The sequence below is a fragment of the Plectropomus leopardus genome, chromosome 23 (assembly GCF_008729295.1).
Source record: "Plectropomus leopardus isolate mb chromosome 23, YSFRI_Pleo_2.0, whole genome shotgun sequence".
Lineage (NCBI taxonomy): Eukaryota > Metazoa > Chordata > Actinopteri > Perciformes > Serranidae > Plectropomus > Plectropomus leopardus.
This window is the reverse complement of record NC_056485.1, coordinates 10,985,981-11,013,763: the sequence shown is the minus strand read 5'-3', so window position 1 is coordinate 11,013,763 and position 27,783 is coordinate 10,985,981. Positions and strand designations below refer to the sequence as shown.

General features: G+C 39.2%; 2 protein-coding genes across 2 annotated transcripts; both read right to left on the bottom strand.

The window, feature by feature from the left end:
* Positions 1-6,071: 6,071 nt before the first annotated feature.
* Positions 6,072-11,153, bottom strand: LOC121961794 (leucine rich adaptor protein 1-like). The gene is made up of 2 exons (XM_042511823.1): positions 10,690-11,153; positions 6,072-7,582 (listed from the first exon to the last, which is right to left on the bottom strand). Exons 1-2 carry the CDS (start codon positions 10,906-10,908, stop codon positions 7,193-7,195), a joined length of 609 nt encoding a protein of 202 aa, XP_042367757.1. The 5' UTR covers positions 10,909-11,153; the 3' UTR covers positions 6,072-7,192.
* Positions 11,154-12,634: 1,481 nt separating this feature from the next.
* LOC121962312 (5,6-dihydroxyindole-2-carboxylic acid oxidase-like) lies at positions 12,635-16,973 on the bottom strand. Its single transcript, XM_042512549.1, has 7 exons — positions 16,619-16,973; positions 15,809-16,131; positions 14,266-14,470; positions 13,973-14,140; positions 13,183-13,362; positions 12,925-13,071; positions 12,635-12,822 (listed from the first exon to the last, which is right to left on the bottom strand). Exons 1-7 carry the CDS (start codon positions 16,971-16,973, stop codon positions 12,635-12,637), a joined length of 1,566 nt encoding a protein of 521 aa, XP_042368483.1.
* Between the last annotated feature and the right edge of the window lie 10,810 nt (positions 16,974-27,783).

The window sequence follows — 27,783 nt, the reverse complement described above, 5'->3', positions numbered from 1 at the left end:
GCCTTCTGTAGAAGTCCCTTTGATTCCTAATATAGTCACGGAAAGGCTTCCTGGCCCGGATAAAAAGAGAAAAAGGGAGTGAAAAAAGGGGGGATCAAATGGGATAGAGGTTTGTTTTGTTCTCTCCGCTCTATCTGTTGAAGGTTCCTGGCTGATGTAGCCTGCTGTTTAATCTCAGCTGGCTCAGTAGCTTGGTGGTGTGGTCAGGAAAAAGACACTCAATACAAAAAGCCATCAAGCACAGCTAGGGTGTCAAGAGGGTGACTCAACAGATGCAAGGGTAAAAAGAGCAGTGAATGGAAGATGGGTTGAGAGAATACTGGAGGCACTGAGTCTAAACTACTTGTATTTTCTGAATCAAGACAACTTGTATATGTAATATTAAACCTACTTCTATCATTGAATCTTCTGTAACACTGCACACGCGTTATAATCAGTTTATACTTTCACTGTTCAGGTTATAAAAAATGTGATGGCTTAAACTCTGCTGGCTCTAAGAAGCATGAAAGTGAAACTCACTGATAGTCATTACAAATGCTACAGTCACATTTAGTTACTAATGATGACTAATCAGCCAATCCTTAGTTCCTCACGTATATGGGAATACATCATAATAGTTGGGAAATATGCTGACATTAGTGGTGGTCACAGAGCATAACTGGTTCCACCAGTTTGCGCTTTCAATAGAAAATGATTTCACAACCAGGCACTGATTGTGTCTACATAGCAGCGTAATTAAATAAATACTTCTGCTTGGTGGAGCTTTAAAATGTTGAGATACCTTTTTCATTCATCAAGGCCAAGAAGAGTTTCTTTCCTTGTCTTTCTCTCGTGTAATCAGATTGGGTTGCTCGAGGTATTTGTAAATCGGTACTTTTTGTGTTTCCTTCTTCCTTAGTATTAGCTGGTTGGTCACATTGTTTTCACATTGTCATTTGATACATTGTCACGATAAAAATCACAGAGGCTTTCAAAAACGCCTTAGTCAAAATGTTTGTCATGTGGAAATAATTTGTAACTTATGTGTCTGGTTGCAAACTTTGTCTTCATGTAGGAGCTTTTTTCTTTATTCTGAGCTATGCCAATTGTATCATCGCACAAAAGGACACATGCAACTACTCATGGACAAGAGGCTTGTGACAGCATGATATGTAAACATCGAGGGTGTCATCCTGGGCTGAGCTGTAACATTAGCTAGCTCAGTGCTACTGAGTGAGCTTGCCATAGATGCACGCTCATTTCTGTGCAGTGATACGTTTCCGTGTACAGTTCTGTAGAAAGTGAAAATGAGTAACAGGTATAGAAAATGAGTAATAGGGTCATGGTTTTTAGAAAGAAACATTTCTGTTGAGTCTTTAAAATGTATTTTTTGGTGCTCTGAGCACCATCTAGTTGCATTATACTGGAGAGAAGGCAGACATCTTTATGGCTGATATCTAACACGCAACTCACAGCAAACAAATCTAGACTGACAAATAGCATTACAGAAAAAAGGAAAAATATGTAGTTTTGATTTTGGGGGTGAACTGTCCCTTTAAATTTAATGATCTCCACTTAGTTAATTCAATTGCTGCAAACAGCTGGTACATCAGACTCCAGCTCTCTGAGAGGCTATGTTCTTACATAGGATAGCGTGGCATCATTGCAAATACTGAGCCATTAATGAATGGTGAATTTTCATGAAAGTCAAAGTATGGAGCTGAAATATAAACGAGCAAATGGTTCACTAAGCCAGTGCAACACTTCAGACTGAAGCAATTTTATTATGTCCCGTGAGATTTCTGGGTAGTAAAAGAAAAGCAGCCCAGAACACAGGCCTCATGGGTTGATTTGTAATCTTTATAGCTGTTACTACATCTGATAAATAAACAAGTGCTGCTTTTGTATATGGTGATTAAAAATAACCCCATGAACTATGACTGGAATGCAGCCTGACTAGCCCAGAGGAGTAATGTGTTCTCAGGCCAGCCACTTTCAGTATTTGGGTTTCTCAGATGTTTTCTGTGTAATGTTTACAAAAGCGTCCAAAGGGTGCTCCTTCTAGATCTCAGCTGAGGTAATTTATGAGAGCAGCACGGCCATTATTAATGTTTAGTATTTGCACCGACTTCAACAGTGTCCCTTCTCTTGTAGGGCATTTGCTAACAGCAGTTCCCAGGACACCGACGTTCCCATGAAGTGATTCACAGACTCACAACTCGGCAGTGGGCAAACTAAGTGCTCCTTAAACACTCTATTTCCACAAAACGAATGCTTCCTTAACATATGAGGAAGACGTACTGTATATGACTTCCACTTATGTAATAATCTCATCAGAATGAGGTATTTGCTTGGTCTGAAGTTGAACGCTATTATCGCATCGGCAGTGCAGAAAATCTCATGTGAAGCGCAGCATTAGGGCTATGGCTAACCTTGACATTCATCAAGTATTTTTCCTAGACGAAACAAGATATTCATGCTATGGGACAAGCCTTATTAAGTTTTCCGCGGCTTCATAAATCTCCCAACATGGAGCTCCGCGGGTCTGGGAATGTAATAAGGCTGACATCGTGGATCTAATGTGCTACATCCATCACAAGCATTAGCATGGCTGCATAGCCATGAGACTCATTTGTGTTTAAGTCCACTGTGTTATGCATAAGGATTGGACTCTGATGTTTACAGAGTTCACCACTCTATGTTAAGTTGAACTGGGAAATGAACAGTGGTGGGAGAAGTATTCAGATCCTTTACTTAAGTAAAAGCACTAACACCAGACTGTGACAATACTCTGTTACAAGTAAAAGTCCTGCATTGGAATTGATACTTTAGTAAAAGTAAGTATAATCAGGGAAATGTACTTTAAGTATTAAAAGCAAAAGTACCCAATGCAGAGAAATCTTTAAAAAACAACACACCCCAAAAACTCAATATGATAATAAAATGGACAAAACAACCCCTAACTCAAAATTATTAAAGAAGCACCCCAAACTCAAAAGGAAAAAAAAAACTTCAAAATTATAAAAAAGAAAAAACAACCTAAAAGAAAAAGTATATAAAAAGTGAAAAAAGAAAAAGACTTACATGTTTATCAAAATAGCTGAAATGAACCATCTAATCATTTCAGCGACTCTTGTATAAACAGTTTAGTAATTCAGTTTATATCAAAACATCATATTATATAACCTCAAATGTATGCAAAAACCTCAAGTGGCATGAACAGAAAATACTCAAGTAAAGTGCAGTGGTTGAGTAAATGTTCTTAGTGACACTGGAAACAAACCAGAACCCCAAAGTGAGAAAACCTAATTAAACTGGAATAAAGTACTGCACGAGAGTGTATATTTACTTGTTATCTGTGGCTTCCTGTCTGAGGGGTCCACTGTGTCTCTGGCTCTTTTGATACCCACCTAAAACCTACTCCAGTAACCCATATCTTGTGTCCTCATTTGGTAGCATGGTGACAGTTTCCCAGATACCACATGGTATTGGTTTCCCTTCATCTTGTGGCACAGGCCCAACTCTAGTGTCTAATTTGCTAATGGCTCCCTGCTGGAAGCTGCTGTCTCGACTATACACGAGTAATTATTTGTGCTCAAGTGAAGGAACTGAGGACTAACTGAGATAATGGATAAATCATTGTTTTGCACTCTGCTCCCAAACTCAGAGGACCACAGCTGATTTTCCCTTTGTTTGCTTTCCATGCAACCTGGATGTCATTCACCCACAGAACAGGGCAACTATAATTACTGACATAAGACTTTGACAACTTTGAGTAACTTCACCTGACTGTTATGTAAATGAATGTTCTCCTCTTTTCAGTTAATGAAAGGGATTTGTAATGTTTTGGACGCCTAACAAACGTCTTATTTAGCATTTAGTTGTACTAAAAAAATGCTCTAACACCTTGTTTCCAGACTTTTCTTTGTGTTTTAAAAAATTACGTATAAGCAGAGCTGTATTACATTCATCAATCTGTGAGCTAATTTATTTTTTAGCCAACTTCCTGTGGTACAGTACATTCGTCTTACGGCAAGTCTGCTGCAAAGTCTAACTTACTAAAGGTAAATAACGTACAAAAAAACAACTAAGAGATGAGTTTCATAAATAGGCAATGTCTGCGATAACACAAGCTGTCATGAGAATGAATGGACTCTGAATTAACTCACATACGTACACAGACAGAGCTATGTGGAAACCATGTCTCAGGAGTTGGATAGTCTGGTAAGTACATTTAGTTTTGATGTTTTTAAGGCTGTTTTTCACAAGATAAACTTAGCTTCATCCTTAGGATAATATTATCAAAGTTAGCCATGGCTAAAAATGCAACATGTTACATAGTTAAAATAGCATTGATTGCACACTCTTGGCCAAATATCATCACTTGTGGTTAAAAAAAAATGAAATAAGCCAAAATACAAAACTTGAGAGTTCAAAGTCCACAAACCAACGAGTGTTATCACAAAGGCTAAATCCTTTATTTTATACAGACTATAATTTGTACTTGAGCTTTCAAAGGGGTATAATAATATGTTAATAATATGGTTTGTTTTTTATTCAACTTCAAAACTTCCAGAAACTCTCAAATGTGAACAGATGATTTGTTAAAAAACAGCACTTGTCCTCACCACAAAGGCTGTGTCAACTTTCTCTGCCTTTCATGCAGGAAACGCACACTTCTTAGGACAGAAGAAGGTCTAAAAGGCAACTCTGTTTATGTGTAGTGTAGCATGTAGTTCAGAGGAATTTTGACTGAGACCTATTACAACGTAAACCCGCAGAACCTGTTCTGTGTCGCCAATTATTTCAAGGCCACCGGCTCTAGTCTCAACATTTTCCCCTAAGGGATATTAGCTATCAGTCAGTCATGACATGGTTGCATTTGTTAAGATGTGAAATTTGGGGAGAGAACTTTACATGTTTTTAATTGAATTGCTGACAAGGAGGTCATGCTGCCATTCACAAGACTCTTTGGTTTAGTGGCCTCAGCGCGGGTTCAGCTTGACAGGGAGCTTAAGCTTGCCAAAGCCTCTGGGAAGTAGAGATAAGGAAAGGCAGCATAAAACCAAATAAAGCTGCTTTGCACTTGGAGTGAGACAAAGTTACAAGTGCGCTTAATGTGCCTGGATAAAGTGATTATATCTGTCTGGAACTAATTTAACACTAGAGGTATCCTTTGTGTCCAATCTTGTTATTCTGTGTGTTTTATATTACGCAGAAAGACCGTCACATATTCAGAAAACATCAACAATCATCCATGACTTCATGAATGTGAGTTTCAAATAAGATGGGAGCCTAACACGAGACAGCTCTATGGGCAAATAATTGAAGACTAATCCAACAAGAAAGCATTTCCAAAAGCCAAGTCCTGATGTCAGCTCCCAGTCTGAGAACTACTGAAATACTGTGCCCTATGGCCACTCATTCAATTGCAAGCCAAAGAGACCAACGTTCTCATCTTTCCCATAATGACTTTCCCTGTATACCCTGTCTGGAATTTCAATTATCACATGAAAGATAAGAAGCTAGTGAGAAGCATAAAAATGAAAATAACATAGTAGGCCATCAAATATTCTGCATGGCTGGCATTTCAATTCTGTCTCGATTTCGATTGGTGTCATTTTAAAATGACATCAGTCAAAGCATTCATGATAGATGCTTATGAGCTTTTGGTAACATGATTCCTCATTTAAGATACCACTTTGTATGCCATTCTAAATATTACCCAAATGGCATTCCTCAGCTAATAGCTTGTGCAATTTAAAGGGCATAAGTGAGCAACAATTTGCCAAATTTAGAATCATCTTCCTGGGTTGTGTTTTATCAAAGGAAGTGAAATGGAGTCACAAGCAAATTAATGAGGGTAATTTTCCATGCCACATTACACAGGGCACTACAAGGTCTGACTTCATTATTAAAAGACTATTCTTAATTTAAATTTACCAAAAAAGGAAACAACCATAATGTTCACTTTCCATCTCATTAAGACTCCGTAACAAGGTCAGTGAACTGTTTCTAAAACAGTGGTCTAAAACTGTTTCTAGTTTCTAAAAAGTACATAATGATAGTATTTCTTTCTTTTTTTTGCATGAATGACTTACACAATGTGAGCAGGAGGAAAATCGCAATATATTATTTCATTTTCACAACAAAATTAACAGAAATCAATAAAAACATTTTTTTTCTTTCAAAAAAGCAGGCAGCATATAATACAATCGTCAAACAAATCAACAAAAAGCTAAAACAAACAAAACAAAGTTATGTACAGCTCTCATTAAACCTTTTTTGACAGCAGAATTAAAATGTGCCCACAAAGCAAACATGTGTTTCCCATATGTCCACCCTCAACAAATCTCCCATCTGGTGTTATTAACGGGGTTTTGCCTCAGGCGTAAATTATCTATAAGACAATCAAATAGCTTTGGTTTTCAGTCAGGCATCTTTGCTAATCTCTTAAATGCACATGGAAGTTCTATTATTGCAGAGTGCAGTTTAGCTTAGGAACTTCCATCAGTCAAAACATTTGAGTAAAACTAATTAAACACTTAACATTTAGAGTAGGTGGTGCTCAGAATTTGGCATGGAAGCAAATTGCACTTGTTTTAACACTTAAACTTACCACTTTGCCACTTTTAACAGTTTAGCCACTTGAATCACACAGCATTAAATGTCCAATTTTCCAAATGGCTGCTAAATCCTAATCTACTCCTTCATCTACATCAGCAGATTTTGGCTGACCTAACACAAAGTGTTATTTTCCACAGATGAAGAAGGAAATTTGCAGTTCAGCTGATGTAACTGCTTTTATTCACCCCCTCTTCAGTAATTTTAGGCTAAAAAGAACTTACTGTGAAAATAAACTGCTGAGGTACTGAACAACTCTATAATAAATACAATCTGTAAATCATAATAGAGCACCTTTTTAATTTACTTGACCTGCATGATAAAACATTAAGACATAAAGAATTGTTAAGGTGTTTTCATGTGGCATCAGGTAGCAATGGATTGATGGTGTTCAATCCACAATGTAAGTAGCTGGTTTCAAGGTGAAAAGGAGGAGTCATTTGGTAAATCTGCCACAATAAGAAAGAAGTGAGGCATGTGGGAAAATAATCTGACTGCTGTGTTAATTTGTCAAAGTGAAGAACACATTTTAAATCTTTCCTCTCAGAATATCTCAGTAGTCTCTCTAACCACCGTGTTTAGCTCATTATTATCCAAAGCAGTAGTATTCATCTGATTCCACCCTGAGTTTCAGTGGTGATTTGCTGAAAGCATCACCGTCGATTACTGTTTTATCCACAAAACAGTCAAGATCCGTCGGTGAAGGGTTGTCCGAGAAGTCCTCTGCTAGGGTGTCCAGGTAACTACCCACAGACAGACTGTCTAACCCGTCACTGTTAGCATCATTCAAGCTGTTGAAGCTGCCTCGCAGTGAGTTACCATCCTGGCTGTCTGACAGACTGTACAAACTACCCGTCAGGCTGCCGTCTTGGCTGGCCACGCCTCCTTTGTCTTCTATCATCCAACGGATGGACTCAATACCATCATTGATTGACATAAGCTGCTGCATCAGCTTTACATCGATGGCTCGCAGATGTGCCTATGAGTTGGAGAAAAAACATCACAGTCAGTTTGTGGTTTGTAAGAATGACCCAGAATTTAACAGAATAGTAAGGTATTTGGGGAAATATGGTTATTCATTTGCCAAAGCGGGATGAGAAGATTGATACCACTCTCACACCTGTCCATTTAATATAGGGCTACAGCAAATACAAGGTAATCTTAGCATAAAGACTAGGGGGACAGCTAGCCTGGCTCTGTCTAAAGACACGCCAACGATCAGCTGTTGGTCATCGTTGGTACAGTACAGTAAATGTCCTTGTTTTTAACAAAATAGTGTCTTGAGTCCATCCAGCCAGTCTACTGGTCAGTTTTATTGAAAGACAAACTTCTGCCGTCTACTGGTACGGAGAGTTATTCCTTTCAGAGACTATTTCTTGACTTAAGCAAAAACGTCTTAAGTGAGATTGTCAGGGGACTCTAGAAGGTCACTGGGCCCTGTCACTAAATTGTTACACTAGACTTAACCCTGCTGCCGTTTTTTTGCTTTATATTAAACAAAATAAAATAAAATATGAGAATGGCATCAATCTACTCAGCAAGACAGTCAATAAGTCCATCCCCCAAAATGTACAACTATTCCTTAAATACAGCTACTACATGACAGTACAACAGTGTGCCCTTGTAAGTACAATGTAAGTCTATAAAATATAAAACCAGAACCATAATCATTGCTAACTAGCTTTAGCATTGAGGCTCAAAGTTCATTGGAAACTTTGGAAACAGCAGTTGAGGGAAAAACGCCACACAAGGTCCATTTAGTAGCTATTCTTGAGCCTTTGAACATATCATATGGTGTTCATTAGCAGAATGAACTTTAATTTTTAAGACAAAATTGATGTGAAAGCTGAAAGTGCTCACACAAAAACTGAAATTTGAATATCTGCATATTTATAACAACTCTGTGATCTCCAACTGCTGATGAAGATCATTTTATATAATGGAAAGCTCCACATCAGCTACTAAATGAACCTTGTAGTGTGATTTTTTTCTTCCAACAACTGTTTGCATTCTTATATCCTCTCATAGTCAGAACACTATGTACTGTTTTGTTTAGACTGCCCGGCTTTGTTGTGAAGAAAGAGATTTAACTATGTGGCATCCGAAAAGGACTACTCATGTAACACCACAGCCAGGAAACAGTTTGCATCCAGGATTTTGAATGATATGCCTTCATTACACAGTATGACCATTGATTTAAGTCACTACCATGACAAACCATGCCATTGTGAGTGCGGAAGGAAGCGGACAGTCTACGGGGTCAGTTGAAGGGATTCCCCTGTGTCTACTGGGTGACCAACAGCTGTAACAGCCTGCTACATTCAAAATGCACTCAGGCACATGAAGGCAAACAGAGATGGTACAGTGTTCCAGACAGCTGGCTTGATACAACAGCCTTTCTTTGGAGTGGATTTGCAACCAGCCTTCATTCAGCTCATATTGCTGCCGGTGTGTTTGCTTTGTGAGCCTAACCACCCGCTGTATACACACACAGAAGCCAAGCAGATGGACTCATATTGCGATTTAAGTCCAAGCAGCTACCTCATGTTAATAAGATGGCAACGGTGGGTTAGGATCACAAAATGAGTTTTGGAAACACAATTAGGGCTATATCAACTCGTCTGTACTGGATAGTAACACTGGATCTAAAACAGCATGTGTGATTTGTCATATGAATCTAATAAGGGCTGGTCAGTAACCTTTTTGGAGTTAATTTGGCCCTTCAATCGGCAGTAGGTTATTTCATAATGTTGTCGAATGTGTGTGTGTTTGTGTTTACCAGACTTGTGCACACCAAAACAGAGCAGTCTGATTGGATTAGTGATTAAGCTGTGAAGGGAACAAAAAAACAGGGAAGCCCAAGGTGGCCCAAATTCAAAATGAGCTGTCTAACAATAAGAAGCCTCTAAAGGCAATAAACTAAATTAATTTAAAAAAATCATTTACTTTTAATCTCATATTGGTACAATTAAACAATGGCATGGCAGTCAGGCTGAAACCCAAGCAAATTAAACTGCTGAACATTACATCTGAAAGGACAAAATGTTCCAGTTAAAGGTCTTAGTTTCTGTCATATACATGTAAGCCAATCAACAGAAACTCTCTGGGTGATCGGTCAGTCTGCTGGCCATGACACAGCTCTACAACAGTCTGCAAAACTCGGTAAAAAAGCCCATCTGCTCAAGAATCCTAATACCTTTCATGACCTTACTGGAGGGGGGGAGGGGGGGTTGGCTGTGACTCTGGATCCAGAAAAGCTCCAGTTTAATGAGCATGACATTTTAAAAGTAATTTAATGCTGTGTGTAAACCGTGAAAAGGTGATCACACAGGCACAATAGGATTTCACAGAGTAGTTTGAATAATAAGAGAGAGGGGGGTTGCTCCCTGAGGTGAGGAGGGTTGATCACAGAGGTCTCTGCAGACTGGAGTGAGCAGGTGTGAATGGCTCTCACCTACTGACTGGTTTCACAGTACTTTATAACACAATGAGGCACAACACCCCTCTTTGAACTGAACAACCACATGTTGATATGGAGACCTGTTTTGCATCTAGCATAGGCATTTCCTGTGAGCTCAGCCTTAGTTAGAATTAAATGTGATTCAACAGGGTAGGGTTGCTACGGGATGAGGTTTTCACTGAGCATTAACCATCTGACAAAATATCTGCGGGTTAACAGTATCACGGCATTAGAGAAATATCAGTCAAAATGACCCTTAAAGGGACGAAAACAAAGGGGTTAGCTTTAGTTGATGCTTTATCAATATAATTAACTCTTTTTTTTAATATAAGAGAAAATATTTAAAATAAAAGTAAGATTCTCTGTCATGCATTTTTAACAATACAATTAACGTTTGAGGACTTTTTCATACATTTGAGGTTTGTAGGTAAATAAACGACTTGGACAAGTGTACAGTAAAGTATTGGTGATAGTCACAAGTAGTCCAACATAAAAGTGAGACTATCTATGCATTTGCATAAGCCATATGATATTATTTACGGCTATTAAATATTCTCCTTACAAGTTAGACAACTGTGACAATGCTTTAACAGATTATTCAGCTAAACTTGACAAAGAATGCTTACCATTTCTTGTTTCAGGAACAACATTTTGCTCTCCAGTCTCTTCAAGTCAGCATTATTCGCACACAACTTGCGGTTCCCTAAATGCGGCGCTGCCGACTTCTCGTGCTTCTCGTGATGCTTTCCTCCAGCGAGAGAGCGAATGAGACTGTCCGGGACTTTTAGACCCAATTTTGTCTCTATATCCTTTAAATCGGGCAAGACGTTGTTATCTCCGTCCATTGTAGACTGTCGGAAAGATGACACGTTTTCTCTCAATGAAATAGAGCAGGCAGAAAAGGAAATTACACAGCCGCGAGTTGTCGGGGAGACGCGCGCGTGCTAGATCCACTGGCAAAAGGTTGCAACAAGCGCGTGCTCCTCACAACTTTATTTTGCAGGCTCGCAGAATGAAGTGTTGGGTTAAGAACAGTTCACACTGAAGCCACCGCACTGCTTACACCGACAGACCTCCCATTCAAGTGTTTGACCAGTAGCGAGACAGTTCAACCACAGCGCTCGCTGTAGACCCTCCCATTTAATCAGGGAGCTTCCTCTGAAACCAGACACCTCACAGGTGAAGAGACACCGGTGTTAAGAAATGACTCCTGCTCGCAGGGGAATGCATTTTAAGGTGTTACAAAGTAAGAAACTTTGAGTCCAACCATGGGGCGAAAGACTAGACCTAAGGTTAAAGACCATGTACTAATCATGTTTGTGTCTGCATTTACAAATATGAGGAGTGCGAGTTGATATAAATACAAAATCATGAAAAAAACAACGACACACGCAACGTGAACATAAAGTAAATGGTAACAGGCCTACATTATATACAGTTTATTAATGTTTAAATCACATTATTATCACCCACTTTTAGTGTGAAGTCGAAACAAAAATTACTGAGAGGGGAATTTGTTTTTATCAATTGTATCATTTAAATTATATGGCATCAACTCTTATCCAATAACATTATTGGAAAAGTAGAATAGTATTAATTATTATTTTATTAAAAAAAAAAAAAGTAAAAAAAAAAACAGTGAGAACATTGTTCAGTAAGGTCTAAGACACACATCCTCTTAACACTGCATTTTTCTTTCTATCTCCTCATTCATTACACTTTAGGGTATTCTGATAAATGTATCTACATCACTGAAAAATCCAAACACCCTACCTCAAAGCACATCTCTCTCACCAAGAGGAACATGCAGTTTCAGAGTTTCAGAAACTGAACCACTGCACCCCCTTGTGGTCTTTCTGGCTCTGTTACATGGGCAATGCATTTTAACAACACTTTACCTCTATGATACATTGTGCAACTAAACTGAAGTCAGATGAACACTGAAATTGTAGCCTATAAAAATTGTAAAGTTTATAGACGTTTAAACATTTTGCATGAATTAGTGTTAACCTACTCCATTGTTTTATGTGTTCAGAAAGTTACAGAACATCTAAATCTCCTAGAATCTATATTTGTTACACCTGATCTAAATTTTAAGCAAAACATCAAGCTCTAAACTACAGAGGTCATCATTGCTGGTACTGACATTAAAAAGCCCTGACCAGAACCATGGTTCAGCACCACCTGGTGGCATCACTGTCACACCAACTCTTCAGTTGTCCATGTTCACTTTATTTAAACTCATTTTCAAATTTTGCCTGAAATCTGAAAATGTCAAAGATTGGATCACTGTAATCTTTAAAGAACCATACTCTTAAGAAGTACTGCATATATATCTTATCTTTTCCATTAAAAAAAAGCATCTTCACATCTGTACTATCTGTGAAGAAAAAATAAACTACACAGCTTTGTTACAGGGGCATGAATGCAGCCAAAAATTACTATCACTGCATAGCATTCAAGAATCTACACATGCTCTCAAGTGAGAACTGATTCAGGCTTTAACAAACTGCATAGCTGTGTCACTGAAAAATTATAGAGAAGAGAGACTCATGTTTTTAGAGTCTGATGTTAGACGACAGATTGGCTTTTGTCAGCATCATAGCGCTGGTACTGATCCCCAAGCAGAGGCTGGTGGCCTTCCATCTTGTAAGACCTGGCACGCACCGCACATGTGGTGGCGGCAAAAATGACTGCAACAACAACAAGGGCAGCAACTATTGCCATGGTGATGATTTCAGTCATAGTGAAAGGTTGACCTGAAAAGACAGAAACTGATGATTATTACCTTTGTTGTCTGGATATATTTAAAGGCAAAATTATAATCAGACCCACACAAATGTAGGAGACAAAATTAATACCTGGCCATTCAGCTTCGTAAGAGTAGCCAAGATTTTCAGGTGCAGTCACAAACATTTCAGCGTTAGTCACTGGAGGCCAGAAAGGCACCATGTTGTAGCCCCTGTTGTGACCAATGGGGGCATTTTCTTCAGGATACAGAGATGAATCTGTAAAGCAGTTCTTGAAATTAGCCTTAAAGCTCATCATGCTCGCCATTCAAACAATAAATTATACATATGTTATGAAGTAAAGAACTGGAACAAACGGTTTTTAAAAACCTGGACTGTGTCTCCTCAACCATTCATCAAATATAGCATCAGTGTAGGTGTGGAGAAGGACGAAGATGGGGTCATTGGGTGAGAGGTGAGTCTGTCCTCCTGTCCCATTCAGGAACAGATGGGCGAGGTTGTGGAGGCTCCTCACCACAGGGTCATAGTTCCCCTGGGGGGCACTGTAACCTGGCAAAATAACATGAAATCATGTAAGAAAATGCAAAACACTACAGACTGTAAAAAATAAGCTGCTGTAGCCACTGTGACGTCATCCAATGACCCGATGTGGGAGAATTAAAAAACAGCTAGCAGCAGTTGACAGCTAAGGCAAAGAAGAAGAACCGTGCCAAAAATGTTTGGCAAACAGTCAATGATTGTTATTGCCATTTTATTTCATTGTTATTGTGCTGCTGCAATGTTGGAAATTTCCCCACTGTGGGACTAATAAAGGATTATCTTATCTTATCTTATCTTATCTTATTGTTTAGAAAGCGCTGCCGACGCATATGTTATTTATTACGCTGGAGGTTGATGCTGCTGTACTACATGTCGTGTCTGCTTTTGATTCCACATGCCAGCATGCTGTCTATAATCACACACTGGAGCTGAATGATGAAATCATTGTTTGGCTCTGTGTAAAAATACAAAGGCGACATGAAGAAGGGACTTCATAGTGGCTCTGTAGCGCAATCTCTGTGTAAGAGGGCTTTTCTGTCCACTTCTTTTCTACAGCCTATAAATGCAGTGTATCTCAATGTAGAGACACTGTAAGAAAACTAAACATATTTGTACTCACCTTCTATTGTGTTTCTGAAGCTCTCAGAGGAGGTGGAGTAGTAGGGTGGTGTGTCGAAAGTGTTAACCTGCAGACAGTCCGCTACATCCTGGGGTTCTGGGAGACGCTGGACCATTGGCCTGTTGACATTTCCTGCTGGGTTCCTTCTGATGGGAGAAGTCTCTGTGCCTGAAGGGAGACAGCAACAAGGAACCAAGTAAGATAAGTCATTCATTTCTCTGCACTTAAAGAACACACATGATCCCTGTAAAGTCACTACAGTGTTTGCCATGGGGAATAAATAATAGTCTTACTGTTGCAGATGGTTCCCAGTGTGTCATAGTCCTCCACACTCTCACATATGACCCTCCACTGGGAGAAGATAGAGTTGGTGCTCAGGGAATTCATGTCAAAGCTGCTGCGGGCTCCCATCAGGTCATCTGTGCAGATGTCACATGTGCTCCCACCTATGGCAAAGTTCCAGTACGGCAGGGCGAACGAGGGGTCTTGCAGCATGTCCTGATGTTTGAAATAAATAAATGAAAGGATGGCTGAGTTAGAGTTTGTAATGATCAAGGCAAGGAGTTCACCTGAAGCTTAATTTTATTATGCTGCTGACATTGTATTCCCATCCCTTTAGGTAAGGTCAAAATATCCTTTAACTCATTTGGTAATGGAGTCATAAGCTCAGAATAAATTGGTTATCATTTTCACACACTGTGATTCGCTTTAAAGACAGTCTATGACAATATCTTTTCAGCACGCATGAATAAATCTGAAAATTGGTTCTTTAAAAGCCTTTGTGGAAACAATTTTAGGGTCTCTAATCACTTAATATGAAATATATAATATTTCTACACGAAGAGACAAATTGAGAATGCATGCGCAACCAGGGAGAAGGAAATGGATAAGTAAAGTCGTGATGGATTTGGAAATATCTTGAGAAAGTCATTTTTTAGAGACTCATCACGCTCATCATTTGAGATAAATACAACACATTTGATTTAAGTTATAATAGATATGATTTAATAAGAGTAGGACAAGGGCCTGGAACATATTTTGGCTGTCACTCAAGTTCAGTTGGAAATTGAGCCTCCTCTCTCCAACTTTGCATGTCTGTCAGTGAGAATATGCAATAGTGTAGAAACAATGAGTAACTAATTAAGGAGCACAGCTCAACCATAAACTGGCACAGCAAATACCAATGAAGTTTCTCTTCATACAGCAGCTTAATTGCAAGTGTGAAAAGTACTTAAAAACTTGGGTAATTGTGAAGCACTGGATGGATAATTATACAACTTGGTTCAGTTTAATAACTCCTCTTACAAAAGCTCTGTTCAGTACTTCTGTTGTTTTCTCCACACCATCTCAAATTCTCTAAATTGATGGTGTGCCCACCAGATTGTGTTTTAAAGGCTTAACATCACATTTTGTACACTGCTCGCCTATAAAAGCGAGACATAGCATCCGCAGTTATAGTTTCCTCGCTGATATAGTTGTCTTTAAACACGTTAGGTAAAATAAACAAGGTTAAAGTAGACTATTGGATAGTGGCATCAGTGGCAGATCTCCCTATAAGCAACATCAGTAACCATTTTTTTTAGACATTCAAAAGAATCGCACACAACGGATTTCATATTCTCTTATTGTGTCTTATTTCATATTATTTGGTCGCAAAGTTGTGTAATTGTGCTGATTTCTCTCTAGCTCTTGTTTTTGACATAACATCATAACAACAATGTGTGTGTGAGGAGAAACAGTCAGTTTTTGATCTTAAAATGCCCCAGCGGTTTGTGTGTTTTCTGATTGTGTAATTAAATTACTCAAACTCTCACCCCTATTGACACAATCTCATACCTGCATGTCTCTTTCCAACTGCAACAGGTGGAACCTGTGCCACGTGACAAAACCGGGCCCCTCGTGTGAGAAGTCTACTCCCCCGAAGCTGGCCTGTCCCGCGCCCAGGAATGTCTTGCTGACCGAGTAGTAGTGCGTCCACACGAAGTAATTGTAGATGGTGATGTTCTCAAACTGCACGGTGTTCCCGTCGGGCCCGAAGATCTCCGGGTAGCGCCGCGTGGCGATCACCAGGTCAGGGTGCACCGTGCGCTTGGCCTGGTCCAGCGCGTTCACGAACGCACGCTTCTCCTCGGCGCTGAGCAGCATCACGTTTCTTCTTACTGGAGGATTACAGCAGGGGGAAGTGGATTAACGCAATCGGTCATGCGTTAATTGGCGATACATTTTTTAATGACTGAGAAAAAAAAGTACAGAAATGTGCGTAACAGGATGTTTTAATCAATTAAATAAACGGTCTATTTCCTTATAAAATAGTTAAATGTTACCATAAACCAACACCTGATTTGCTAGCTATGACCTCTCCTTATTATATAGAATATTACACTCTACAACATTTTGATCAATTAATTTTGTAATCGTATGTAAACTTTTTCTAAGTTTCTGGGCTGCAACTATTACAGTTTATTCTAAAGGACCCTAATATGAACTCAATTAAATAAACGGTCTATTTCCTTATAAAATAGTTAAATGTTGCCATAAACCAACACCTGATTTGCTAGCTATGACCTCTCCTTACTATATAGAATATTACACTATACAACATTTTTTAAATATTCCCCCCAGACTTTCCAAGGAACGCGCACTTACCCACAGAAATTTGCTGGTCACAGTTGGGCCCCGTCCATCCGTGTCTGCAGCGGCCGCAGTTATACCCGCTGAAGTTTCCGTTACACTGACAAGTGCGATTGAAGTAACGGACCGGCCATCGCTCCCGATCATCCCGTCCGTCGTGCGGGTACTGAGGTCCGTGCCGGCGCGCGTCCACCGTGATGGACACACACTGTCCGCGGCCCGTGCTCGCGCCGCACGGGTCGTTATTGAGTCCAGGGGGCGACGGACAGCACTGTCCGCTTCTGAGTCCTTCGGGTGTTACACACTCTCTGGGGAACTGGGCGCTCACGGCCACCGTGCCCACAAGCACCAAAAAACAGCACCGCCACATTATCCAAATTGCCTAATTTTACGCACGGTTGATTTGGAGTCAGTTTTACCGACGGATGATTAACCTGCGAAAAACTAATTATTTATCCAAAATAAATGTGCATCACTTCAACACAGCAGGAATACCCTTCTCTGTCAACTAACTGTGTGTACAAGTTCTCCTTCCATGCGATCAGGCCCCTGCTTCTATTCCCCCCCAAACCAATGAACCGTCGACCTTAAATACCGGATTAGCGCATGACTACCCGGATTTGACTCCCGCGTGATGCCATCACATAACATCATATTTCCTACTGGGGATGGAGGGGAGAGACGGTAGTGTGATCCCTCATGCATTGTATTATTCTTCTACAAACTCACTGCACTTCTGCAGTTCTTTAAATTAGTCCAACATTCAATGCGAGGAAATCTAATTAAATACAAAATGGTTTCAGATTAAAAAACAAATTATGATGAATGAGCAGGTTTACCCATAAACTTTAATGTGTGTACGTGGCCTGTAAGGTTTCAGCACGCCTTTACGAGCACTGTATGAAAATTAATTTGTTATGAAGTGGTAGCCTTTTGCAGATGGAGCCCCTGGCACACAAGCAACTGTATGCAGAATTAAAATAATCATCTGGGTGCTGCAAGCAAGCTCACAAACACAATATGGTTCTTTTTTATATTATCTGCTACTGCACCTGTAAACACTCATTTTTGTCCATTGCAGGAAATCAAATGGAAAAACTTCAAAACAACTCAAAATTTTGAATATCCTGATTGCCCCAGTGTACTTAATAAATTCCTCCTACTGCATAAAGTGCCAGGATCTAATCTCGAAAGACCTCAGAGGTTCATGTGTTTGTTAGAGTGATCATATTTTGGGTCATTTGACTTCTCAAGAGGGCCTCTCTCTCTCTCCACCTCCTTCTTCTTGCCCTAGCCTCAAGGCTGACTGTGCTACCAAAAGCATGTGAGTGAGACACAGAAGCATGAGGGACATTCTTCACAGAAATATCTTCTAGGAATAGCATTCTTGCTGTGATTCCTCGTTTCAAATCAAAGTCAATCAGATGCTATTTAAAGAAAGGATACTTCATAAATCTACTAAGATTTTAAGATGATTTGTAGTGGAAATTTGCAAGCTGTCATGCTTGAGAAAGTTTGCATTAACAAACATTTTCAAATTTTAAATGGATACAGGAGAGATTTTACACTTCCATTAAGATACAAACATGGACTTTCGACTAGGAGACTTGCTGTTCTCGTCCCTGGTGAAACTAAAAGTCAGTGTAGTTCTGTGACTTTATGGACTTAATATAACTATGCAAAGTAATAACTTTTTTATTTTACATAAACCATTCACGTCCAGTATGTAGTTATTCAAACAAAACCACAATCTTTTCTTAAACTTAATCAAGTATTTTTTGTTCTCTAAATGTAACAAAGTGTTTTTCTTACCCTAAACCTAACCAAACTGCTACTGTTGCACAATGAATCTGCAACCAAAACCGAACCACATGTTAACCACAGGGTTGTCACAACATAAAATTGAAATGTAAAGAACAAAGTTATATTCGCTACCACTACTTTAACGACTCAAACTCAGAGTCCACATGTGACCTTATCGACTCTGTAGCACACACCTACACGGGGTTTAAAGCCTGCACTCCCTTCCAGTCGGTTAGAACTGAAGAAGCTTCTTGGATGAGGGGTGAAACATCTTCAAGAAACTGAAACTAGTCCAGTTTCTGAAAAAACAGCACTTATGGATACCATGACCTGGATGACTGAGAACCTTCATCAACAGAAACGTAAAATGCCAACACTTATTCTGGCTATTGGGGATTGCCATATTTTGACTTTTAGTCCTTAGCACAGCTGGAACTCTAACAATGGGGACTTCAGGCACTTTCAGGAACCGAGTTTCTCAATCATAATGACAACTTGGATGTTAATGTGAAACGTTTAACAACATGAAAACTGGTGATCAAAATAACTCTAACACGACATGAATGAAGCATTAGTCCATACTTGATAAATGTCCATATCAAATCAAAGCTGAAATCATAAGGATTATTTTTGCAAACTTGACAAAGCTCCCCCCGGGGCCAGAGAAGATTTTATACAACTGCGTATCAATGCTGAGTAGAACTATTTTTGAGGGGTAAACTGATCTGTGTGCGTAGAATTGGTGGTGAGCTCTTATGGAGATATGAGTCAAAATAAGACTACAGTGTGTTCAGCTAAAAGTGGAGTTAGCACATATAAAAATGTTTTTAATTATTGTGAGTTATAGCAGCATAAAAAACATCACTCTCCTCCTGTACTGTGTTTCTTGCTTACCTTTTCCATGAACTGCCATTCATTCACGTTCATTTGAATTCTCCCTCTGATCGCCCCTCCAGCGTCTGCGTCTGTTTGTGTATTTGCTTCAGCGTTCAGCAGGTGACGGAGTCAGCCTGAAAACAAAAACGTTTGATTTGTTTAAATGAGCTGATGATACCAGTGGCAAAATTTTGATTATTTTTGGTGTGTTGCCGCTATAACCGCAGGACATTCTTCATGATAGAGAAAATGATTGGTTGTTATTGTTGACAAAACCTCCAGCGATAACCCTGAGGATTTTGAATCTAGGGCAAGATCAGCAAGGCAGGTTCTGTCTAAAACCTCAGAAGTCCTACATTCTTTCCATAATCCACTGCAAGCTTTGCACTGGGTTGCAGAGAGGACAGTGAATAGTGTGAACAATAGTTGTTTGGTTGCATTAATTGACATGTATATTAGTTATCCTCGAGGGGATCAACAACCACTAATTAGCAAACTGATGCTTCACAAATTCACTCATCAAATGCTGGTGGAGGTTTTTACAGGAGGAAAAAAATACAATGCTGATGGTTTCACTTCAAAGACCAGGAACTTCCTTGAAGGTAAACTGTGTATGTTTTCCCCCAAAACAGTCTAAAGACTCATACAAACTTAATCCCTCTCAGTTATCGCTTTTGACCCTATGGGAGTGCATGGCAGTTTATTTATCTACAGAGACTCTTCCTGTGTTTTCTTACGTTCTTATTTTGATATGTTTAGACAGTTCTGGGCACAGCGCACAGGTGAGGAAGGTATTTTAAGCAGCAAAAAAGTAGCAACCAGGTGCCAAAATAAAGTGCAGAAAAAACATAAATATGTGTGGCACCTTGTCTATGAGTTGTTAGGAACTTCACCACAGAGTGATTTTCCTTCTCTGCTCATTTGATTTAAATAACTATTTGAAGCCCAACGTGGTAAAAGTATCAAATATTTCAGTAAAAATAAAGACTAATTATCTCACAACCCTTTCAAATTCACCTTGTGACCCTTTGGAGGGGGCCCAAACCCCAGGTTTGAGAACCACTGGATGAAACTAATATATATTAAGTAAAATGAGCTCATCTTGACCAGCTAACACAGGATTAACAATCTAATCAAATAAAACATTAGAATGTCATTATATTATGATATACATTCTACTTATAAATATATTTTTATATTGTTGTTTTGTTACTTTTATTTAAGTGAAGGATATTAACTTTCCTCTTGGAAAGTTGTGAAGAACCAGATGCTGTCAGTATTAATAATTTGCATGCAAACTTTAAAACCAAATCATTCATCATTTAAATGCACCCCTCAGGCACAGAAAAAAACACCATAACAATACAGCAGTTTTCTAAGAGGAGGGGAGTGCTTTCCCAATGTGATCTTGCAAACTGAAAGGCAAAGATTCTTAACCAAGTCACATGTGCTTCACGTTGGTTATCATTATTCCAGCCTGCATGTATCGTTTCATAATTGGGGCGGGACGGCGAGGATTACACAAAGCTAGCGCTAAGCTCATTCTCATGAAGTACATTTGAAAATACAGCCACATTCCTTATGTATGTGCAGTTCCCGTGTTCCCCTCGATAACTAGTAGGAGATCCATTAGCGTGTCAAGGTTGTTATGATCATTTAAACATAATTTGTCTGGAGTCTCCATCTAGTTTTCTTCAATTCTTTTGAAAATGTCAATTTGAATACTGTAATAGTTCTAATAATCAATTAGTTTGACCTTAAGAGTCTGTGCTGGCCCTAAATTAATTTTCTATGATTTATCATCATCATAGACTTGTGGGTATTCAATAATTCAAAGTGCTATTGACCTGAAAATGCACCGGAGTGTTTTTACGGTCAGGTCGGAGTCGAGGAGGAGCCGGCTACTTACTGATTAAGTCTGAAAGAAGTTTACCACCGAACTTCAGCACAGCTCACTTTTAGCCATAAATGTATCACATGAGTGAATGTGATGTAAACTTACATGGTTACATTAACACATATGAAGGCGGCAAAAGAAGTAGCTGTAATCCAAACTAATGTCCTCCATTGCCACAGAATTTAGCAATTAATTTAGTCTGTTAATTTTGTCAATTATCTTTATAGGTGTAAGATTCGTTTTGCAGGGTAAACATAACAGTATTTAAAAGGTCAAGGGTCATGTCAGGCAATAACATAGTGGTTGAAATGGAAATGAGCACACCGAATTGTACCTAAGACGTTTTTGGTCAGTTTTTCAGAGATCTACAGCATTACTTTGCCGTGGGCAATACACGTGTACACATCTCCTCTGTTTGTCCCGTGATCACCCCTCAGCCGACCTGCCTTTCATACCAGTCACCCCTCCCTCTCATCTACCGTCCTGTGTGTGCTCACATCGGTGCATGTGTGTGAATAAACCTTGGGCAGGATAGAGGATCATGTGAGAAGATGTGACTCGGGCTTAATGGTAATCCTTGCCTTTGGTAAAAATGGCACAGTGGGAGTCATTAGGAGGAACTATACGAGCGGTTCATATGACTGTCTGCCTCTGTCTCCCCCTCTCCTCCCCTTCCCTCTCCTTTAAGACAATGCCTGCAACTGCTCGTCAATCTCTTTCACTTTCTCATCACAGCCTGTCTTCACGCCATTCATTTCCCCTCAGCTCTTGCTTTTTCTCATTTGCTTCTCTGTAAATGAGGGGAAAATCAAAATATTTTTGACTATCTGAAAGAATGACTCCCATGTGAACACGTTGTTTCAGCTCGAGGCATCTACCATGCTTGCAGCTCTATGAAGCGGTACTCAGGCATGGCAGTGCTTGGTTTCTTTTGGCCACAACCGCAGTTGTTCCCTTACCTTAACTAAGTGAATATTAATGAAGCCATGTAACCTTAGTCATTTTGACACAAAGATATTTTTGCAGCCTTAACCAGGAACTTATTTCAACCAAAACAATGCTCGAGTCTTAACCCTCACCAAGTGTTTGTGCCTTAACAAAATGTAACCATGGCGATATCACGGACCAGTTACTCAAAAAATTTCATCTGGATCAGAATGATCCAGATTTTGAAATCCCATGTTTTGCTTTCCAGGATTAGCTAATACATCTGACTTTTGTGCCAGTAACAAAGCAACATTGGATCGGCTCACCCTGATCCAGATCCAGACTTTTCATGATTACCATATCTGGATAACCAGTATTTTACATAGCTCAGTGTAGGCTGCTAGCTATGTAAAGATTGCCTGATATCACACAGGATTTTTGGCTCAGTACACTCCATCTCCATATTCACCCTGACATTGTGTCCACTCTAACCCGTCTCCCTGGGGGAGGGGGATACAGTTTTCATCTAACCCATCGTTAGCAACCAATGTTTCTTTTTATCTAATTTTCTGTTTCCACTTTTTTAATGTACAAGTTGAAAATGCACATTAAAACAGGTGCATGTGAACCCAACTTTGGATTAGATATATCAACATAATTTGTCATGTTACGTGGAGGATTTATTGTCCAGTCTGGACAAAGAAGAGGACCAACTGTGCAGCCAATGGAGCTTGCCAGTTAGAGAAAAAGACACAACTGGAGAAGATTGCCAAACAAGAAATTCCATTCAATTATTTTTTCTACCACCAAAAAATGTTCTCTCTTGGATAAATACTCCTTTTCTGATCCACAATCACTATGTAGTACATCAAGATGATAAGGCAGGGTGAAGATGAGTCCATATTAGTTTTGGAGAAAGGTGAGACTGCTATTTGATAACATGTTCCAAATCATCTAAGTGTAATAACTTCATTAAGAACAGAGTATGAAGACCTCACCATGCTGAGAATACATTATGACTTTTACAGAAAGTTCACTTCCTAATTGAGCTGGGAGTGAATGGAGGTCTATCCTGCGGGACTGTCTGCTGACGAAACGAAGCATACTCATGACCAAAGCTCTGGGGGTGCGGGGGTGGAGGAGTGTGTGAGAGAGAATGTGGGGGGTTATTTTCTCCTTGTATCGTGCACACTGAATATTTTCTGTTTCATTTCTTAAACTGCATGCATATAATCATTTGCATATACCAGCAGCTGCGAATGCAAAATGTAAATGTGGGCCCAAAACAATGAAGAATATGTATTTTGTTTTCTCAAGCTTGCTGTCTAAAATGAAATACCAAAAGTAATGCAAAGACCAACAATGTGATATAAAGGCACTACAGGTCTTTTAACTCGTGGTGACATTTCTTACATACATTTCCAGTGGTCATGACCCACATTTTTGTGCTGAGGAGAAATCAATTTGGATTCTTGAATGGAAATAAAAAACTCCATTAAGTTTTACACTCTATCTGCTGCAGGAATCAAAATAAGACGGGGAATAAGGGAATGCATTTTTATTGCAAATGGTATAAGCCTATGTGCTGAGAAAGACAACGCGGAGTTTTCAACAATAAAACAATTAATTCACACAATGGAGTTTTCTTCTGTGATAAGCATATTAACAGTCACAAGCTTGAATTCCACCACAAATTTGTTGTCCTCGTGGCAGGGTAGCAGTTGTGTTAGATGTGACAGCATACTGCTAGTTTGACTGCACTTCATACAATTTTTAAACAGGAAGTGAATAAACAATGTACCCCATGCAGGAAGCATTATTTTCTCTTATTTTTGTTCATATCCACAATTTGTTCTTATTTTGTAACTACCAATTGATTTCTAGGATTAGCCAATGTCTTCTTATTTTTGCCCCTCTTTTAGGTATGAGAAAAGTTCACGAGTGGTTGAGACCACCCTTACCAAGATGAGAGAAAAACATCTTGTTTTCACAGACCACAAATTTTCCAATGTGAGGAAACTCCAGTTTTAAATTTGAGTAACAGAAACAGTACGTGAATGTTATATAATCAAATTAGAATTATTATGTTTTAAAGTAATTATTATGATAGTTAAATTTATGGGCTATTTTAATTTCACTTACTGCATATCTGTCTGCTAACCAGTAACTAAGCACATTTACTGAATTGTACAGAAACAAATGCAAGGTTCTTTTACTTTTCTTAAGTATTTCAATCTCTTGTAACTTCTATTCCATTACATTTCAGAGGAAAATACTGTAGTACTTTATACTCTGCCACATTTTTTCGTAACTTTAGTGACGAGTTTCAGAAAGAAACCAGCCTTCAACTTTGCCTAAAATGGATCTCAACACTCTGGGTGTAATACAGTGTAGAAACCAGCAGAGGACAGTGACATCTTATGGAAAGATAAGACAAGCATCTTGTGTTAATAACAGTTCTGGGTGGAGATCCATCCACTGTACACACACTGTACACTGTAGACACATTTTCAGACTAATCTGTAGTTCTAAGCAACCTTTATCTTGAAGGATTTGACTTCTAGATGAAAACCAATTAGGCTATCAAAACCTCTCTTAACTCGTCAATCTTTAAAATGTCCCAATACCAAGTTTATAGACAATACATACAAGTAAGACCATTACAAGTATAGTTTTATAGCTCCCATAACACACTTTTGCATTGGAATTGTGCAAAGGTTTTTGGTTGTAGATAAATGTGTGAAAGGGAAAACAGGCAGAGGTAAGGTAAAAGTGCTTCCACTTCAAGCTGGTTCAGAACTTTTTCGGTGCTGCACTTCACATCAGTTTTGCAGAAATACAAAATAAGCATTTTATATGTGAGTCAGAGAGAACTTCATTTGTTCCGCCAGCGCACTTCTCAGAATGTAGTGCCAGCTCGAGGTAGACTGACACGCTGATGAATAGCAGGAGTTAGTCCCTCAAATGAAGGCCTCCGCGAATATCGGGATGCTGTCTACTTAGCACATGCACCAGCATCTTAAATCTGCTGCTTTCCAATACCAAAGCACTTCAGGTGATTTACATAGCAATAATTTAAACAGCAGAGGTGCTGTGACCGGGCGTTAGCAATAAAATACCGAGATCTACCGCCCAGACTGCTGCTACCACTTGATTGCTTTTTAACAGTCATTAGTCTTGCGGGAGCTTCTTGAAAGGGCATCATTTTTCGGTCAATCCTTTGCTCTACTTCTCAGATTTTTCCACTGATGTATGAAAATGAGGGTGGATATTGACAGGTACTGTAAATGGGAGAGGTGAGGGTAATTCAGCGGGTGCCGGCTGTGTCACAGATCATCGCAGACAGCAGCGGTAATTAGTGAGGAACACTAGTCTTGCTCCAGGATGTAGCAGAGAAACAGCTGGGTTGGAAGGTTGTGCCAGCCTCGGCCAATTAAAATGCTGCACAGAAGTCGATGATGACAGCGAAGGGGGTTAAGATGGAGCCTGCTCATTATTACTGGAGAAACACAAACACTTTTCAATGAACCTATGCTGCGGGAAAAGGTTATGAACAGGAAGGTTCGGGATTTTGTGACAATCGGTGCTCAAATGAGGCACCATCAAAAGAGGTCTGGAGTTAAATTTGATGAATAAAGAGCAATGTAATTTTCAATTTTTCTCCTTCCAACTATCCTGCAGAGATTGTTGTTACATTGCTGAAATCATGAACTCATTCAGGTCACTTTAAATGCAATCTTATACTGTGATATTAAAATACAGATGAGAAAAATAAAGAGAGAAAAAAATCTATAGCTAAAGCAGATGAGGGAATATCTTTTTAAGAATTGTGTCCATCCCTCCAATGGAGTTGCAGAAACCTGGAATGTTTTTGATTACTGGATTGTTGGATAAGGTGTTAAACATGTACCCTTGTTTCAGTTTCTCTCCATGCAGAAAAATTTAAAGCTAACCAAAATGTAAAAGCAACTTGAGAACTCCCACTCGGTTACATGTGCCTGAGGCGGGATCGAAAGAGTCAGCACAAGAGGAAGGTCCTATCTGTCCAAATACCAAGAAGGCAAGGTAATTTGTGGCTCATCTAGGTCAGACTAGGAGTCATTTTACAGCTAGCTGCTCAAAAATGTTGATTTTCTTAATCATCATCCAACCCATTCTCATTACCAGATACAGATGCTTTGTCACATCCATGGATAACTCACAGCAAAACACAGTGTAGCCTTTGGCGTATCTATGTAATTCATGGCTGAAACACTTTGTAATACATGGTTAATGTAGTAAAATGGGCATGGTTCAGGTTAGGCAATAAAATTAGTTGATTAAGTTTCAGAAAAAGATCATTGTTTGGATCAAAATAAGTATGTATGTTATGTAATAAGTCACATCAATGACGTCAGTGCGTGACGACTGTGTGTTAATTGTGTAACATAATGCTAAAACAACTGATGATTCATATAGGACAAGAACTGTGTTGTCCTGAATCAAAATCTGGTCCACCTGCCCTCCCTCCAGTCCAATGCAGACATTCTTGCATGCTATACTATTTGTGCAGCTCTCAGCATTAACTATTACCATTAATGGGTTTACATGACAAAGGATAGATAAGATAAAAAAAATAAAAGATAAGATACACAGATAAAGATACATCATAAAGTTGAGAAATATTTAATCCAATTTTACAATAAAGAAGTCCTAATGAATTCTCAATTATGTCCACAGCCAGAAATATTGAGATACTTTGTATTATTTGCCAAACCAGATGTTGCTGATTATGTCCGTTTACAAAACACCCAAAAAGTTTCTTCTATTCTCCAATATTCCTGTATTGACTTGCAAAACATACTGCCATCATCAATTGTTCCAACTTTCCTTCACATACTGGTCTTGCTGATACCCTCATTAGGTGTCCCCTTACATGTTGCTTCCCAAGGCAGCTACCTAAAGCCCCCAGTCACCAGGAATAAAGGGATTGAAAGAAAGAGACAGAAGATCAAAGGCCTTGGACAAGGCTTTGTAAATTCCCAGATCTGGATTTTACGGGGACAGATGGCAATCACAGTGTGCACAATTCATGGACAATGTTCTTTGAAAGAAAATTTCAGACTTTCAAGGTTTGGCAAAACAGATATATTTTATATAATGTACAGTATAGATGCTGTATATGTGGAGTTATTCAGAGTATAGAGCAATTCACCTCACTCTGTGGGCGGATGAGAGTCAGCCACTGATGTGGCAAGAGTCTCAGAGAAATGGAGGCACAGTGACTGTCAGGGTGAGGCATGCATGAACAATATAATAAATCTGAGATGAGCTACTCACTCCTGGTGATTATCGTCATAGATGAGGACTGTACATCTTTATAAAAAATGTCATATTCCCTTTCTGCCATGTCACATCTGGGGTGATAAAAGTTTTGTGACTGACACCAACTTTTCACAAACTTATCAAGAATGGATTGGCAACATGTTAAGTTTTTCCCAGAAGTATGTGCATCAATTTCCTCTCACAGGTTTGTGCTAAAGCTTTTCCTGAAGGAAATTTATTCAGTAGAAATTCTTAATATAGACCCACATTGATCTGTTGCTGCAACATGTCTTCGGTTTGGTAGAAACTTTGATAACAACCAACTTCCAAACACAAAAGAAATGCAAAGCTACCCAACGCTAATGATATCGTG

What these genes read in the sequence shown, in the direction of transcription:
- LOC121961794 (XM_042511823.1), bottom strand. Translation starts at nt 10,908, where the DNA reads ATGGACGGAGATAACAACGTCTTGCCCGATTTAAAGGATATAGAGACA. An exon ending in TGTTCCTGAAACAAGAAATG is followed by an intron (nt 7,583 to 10,689) that starts GTAAGCATTCTT and finishes TCCAACTCATAG; the next exon opens with GCACATCTGCGAGCCATCGA.
- LOC121962312 (XM_042512549.1), bottom strand. Translation starts at nt 16,973, where the DNA reads ATGTGGCGGTGCTGTTTTTTGGTGCTTGTGGGCACGGTGGCCGTGAGC. An exon ending in TGACCAGCAAATTTCTGTGG is followed by an intron (nt 16,132 to 16,618) that starts GTAAGTGCGCGT and finishes GTAATCCTCCAG; the next exon opens with TAAGAAGAAACGTGATGCTG. An exon ending in ACTGGGAACCATCTGCAACA is followed by an intron (nt 14,141 to 14,265) that starts GTAAGACTATTA and finishes GTCTCCCTTCAG; the next exon opens with GCACAGAGACTTCTCCCATC.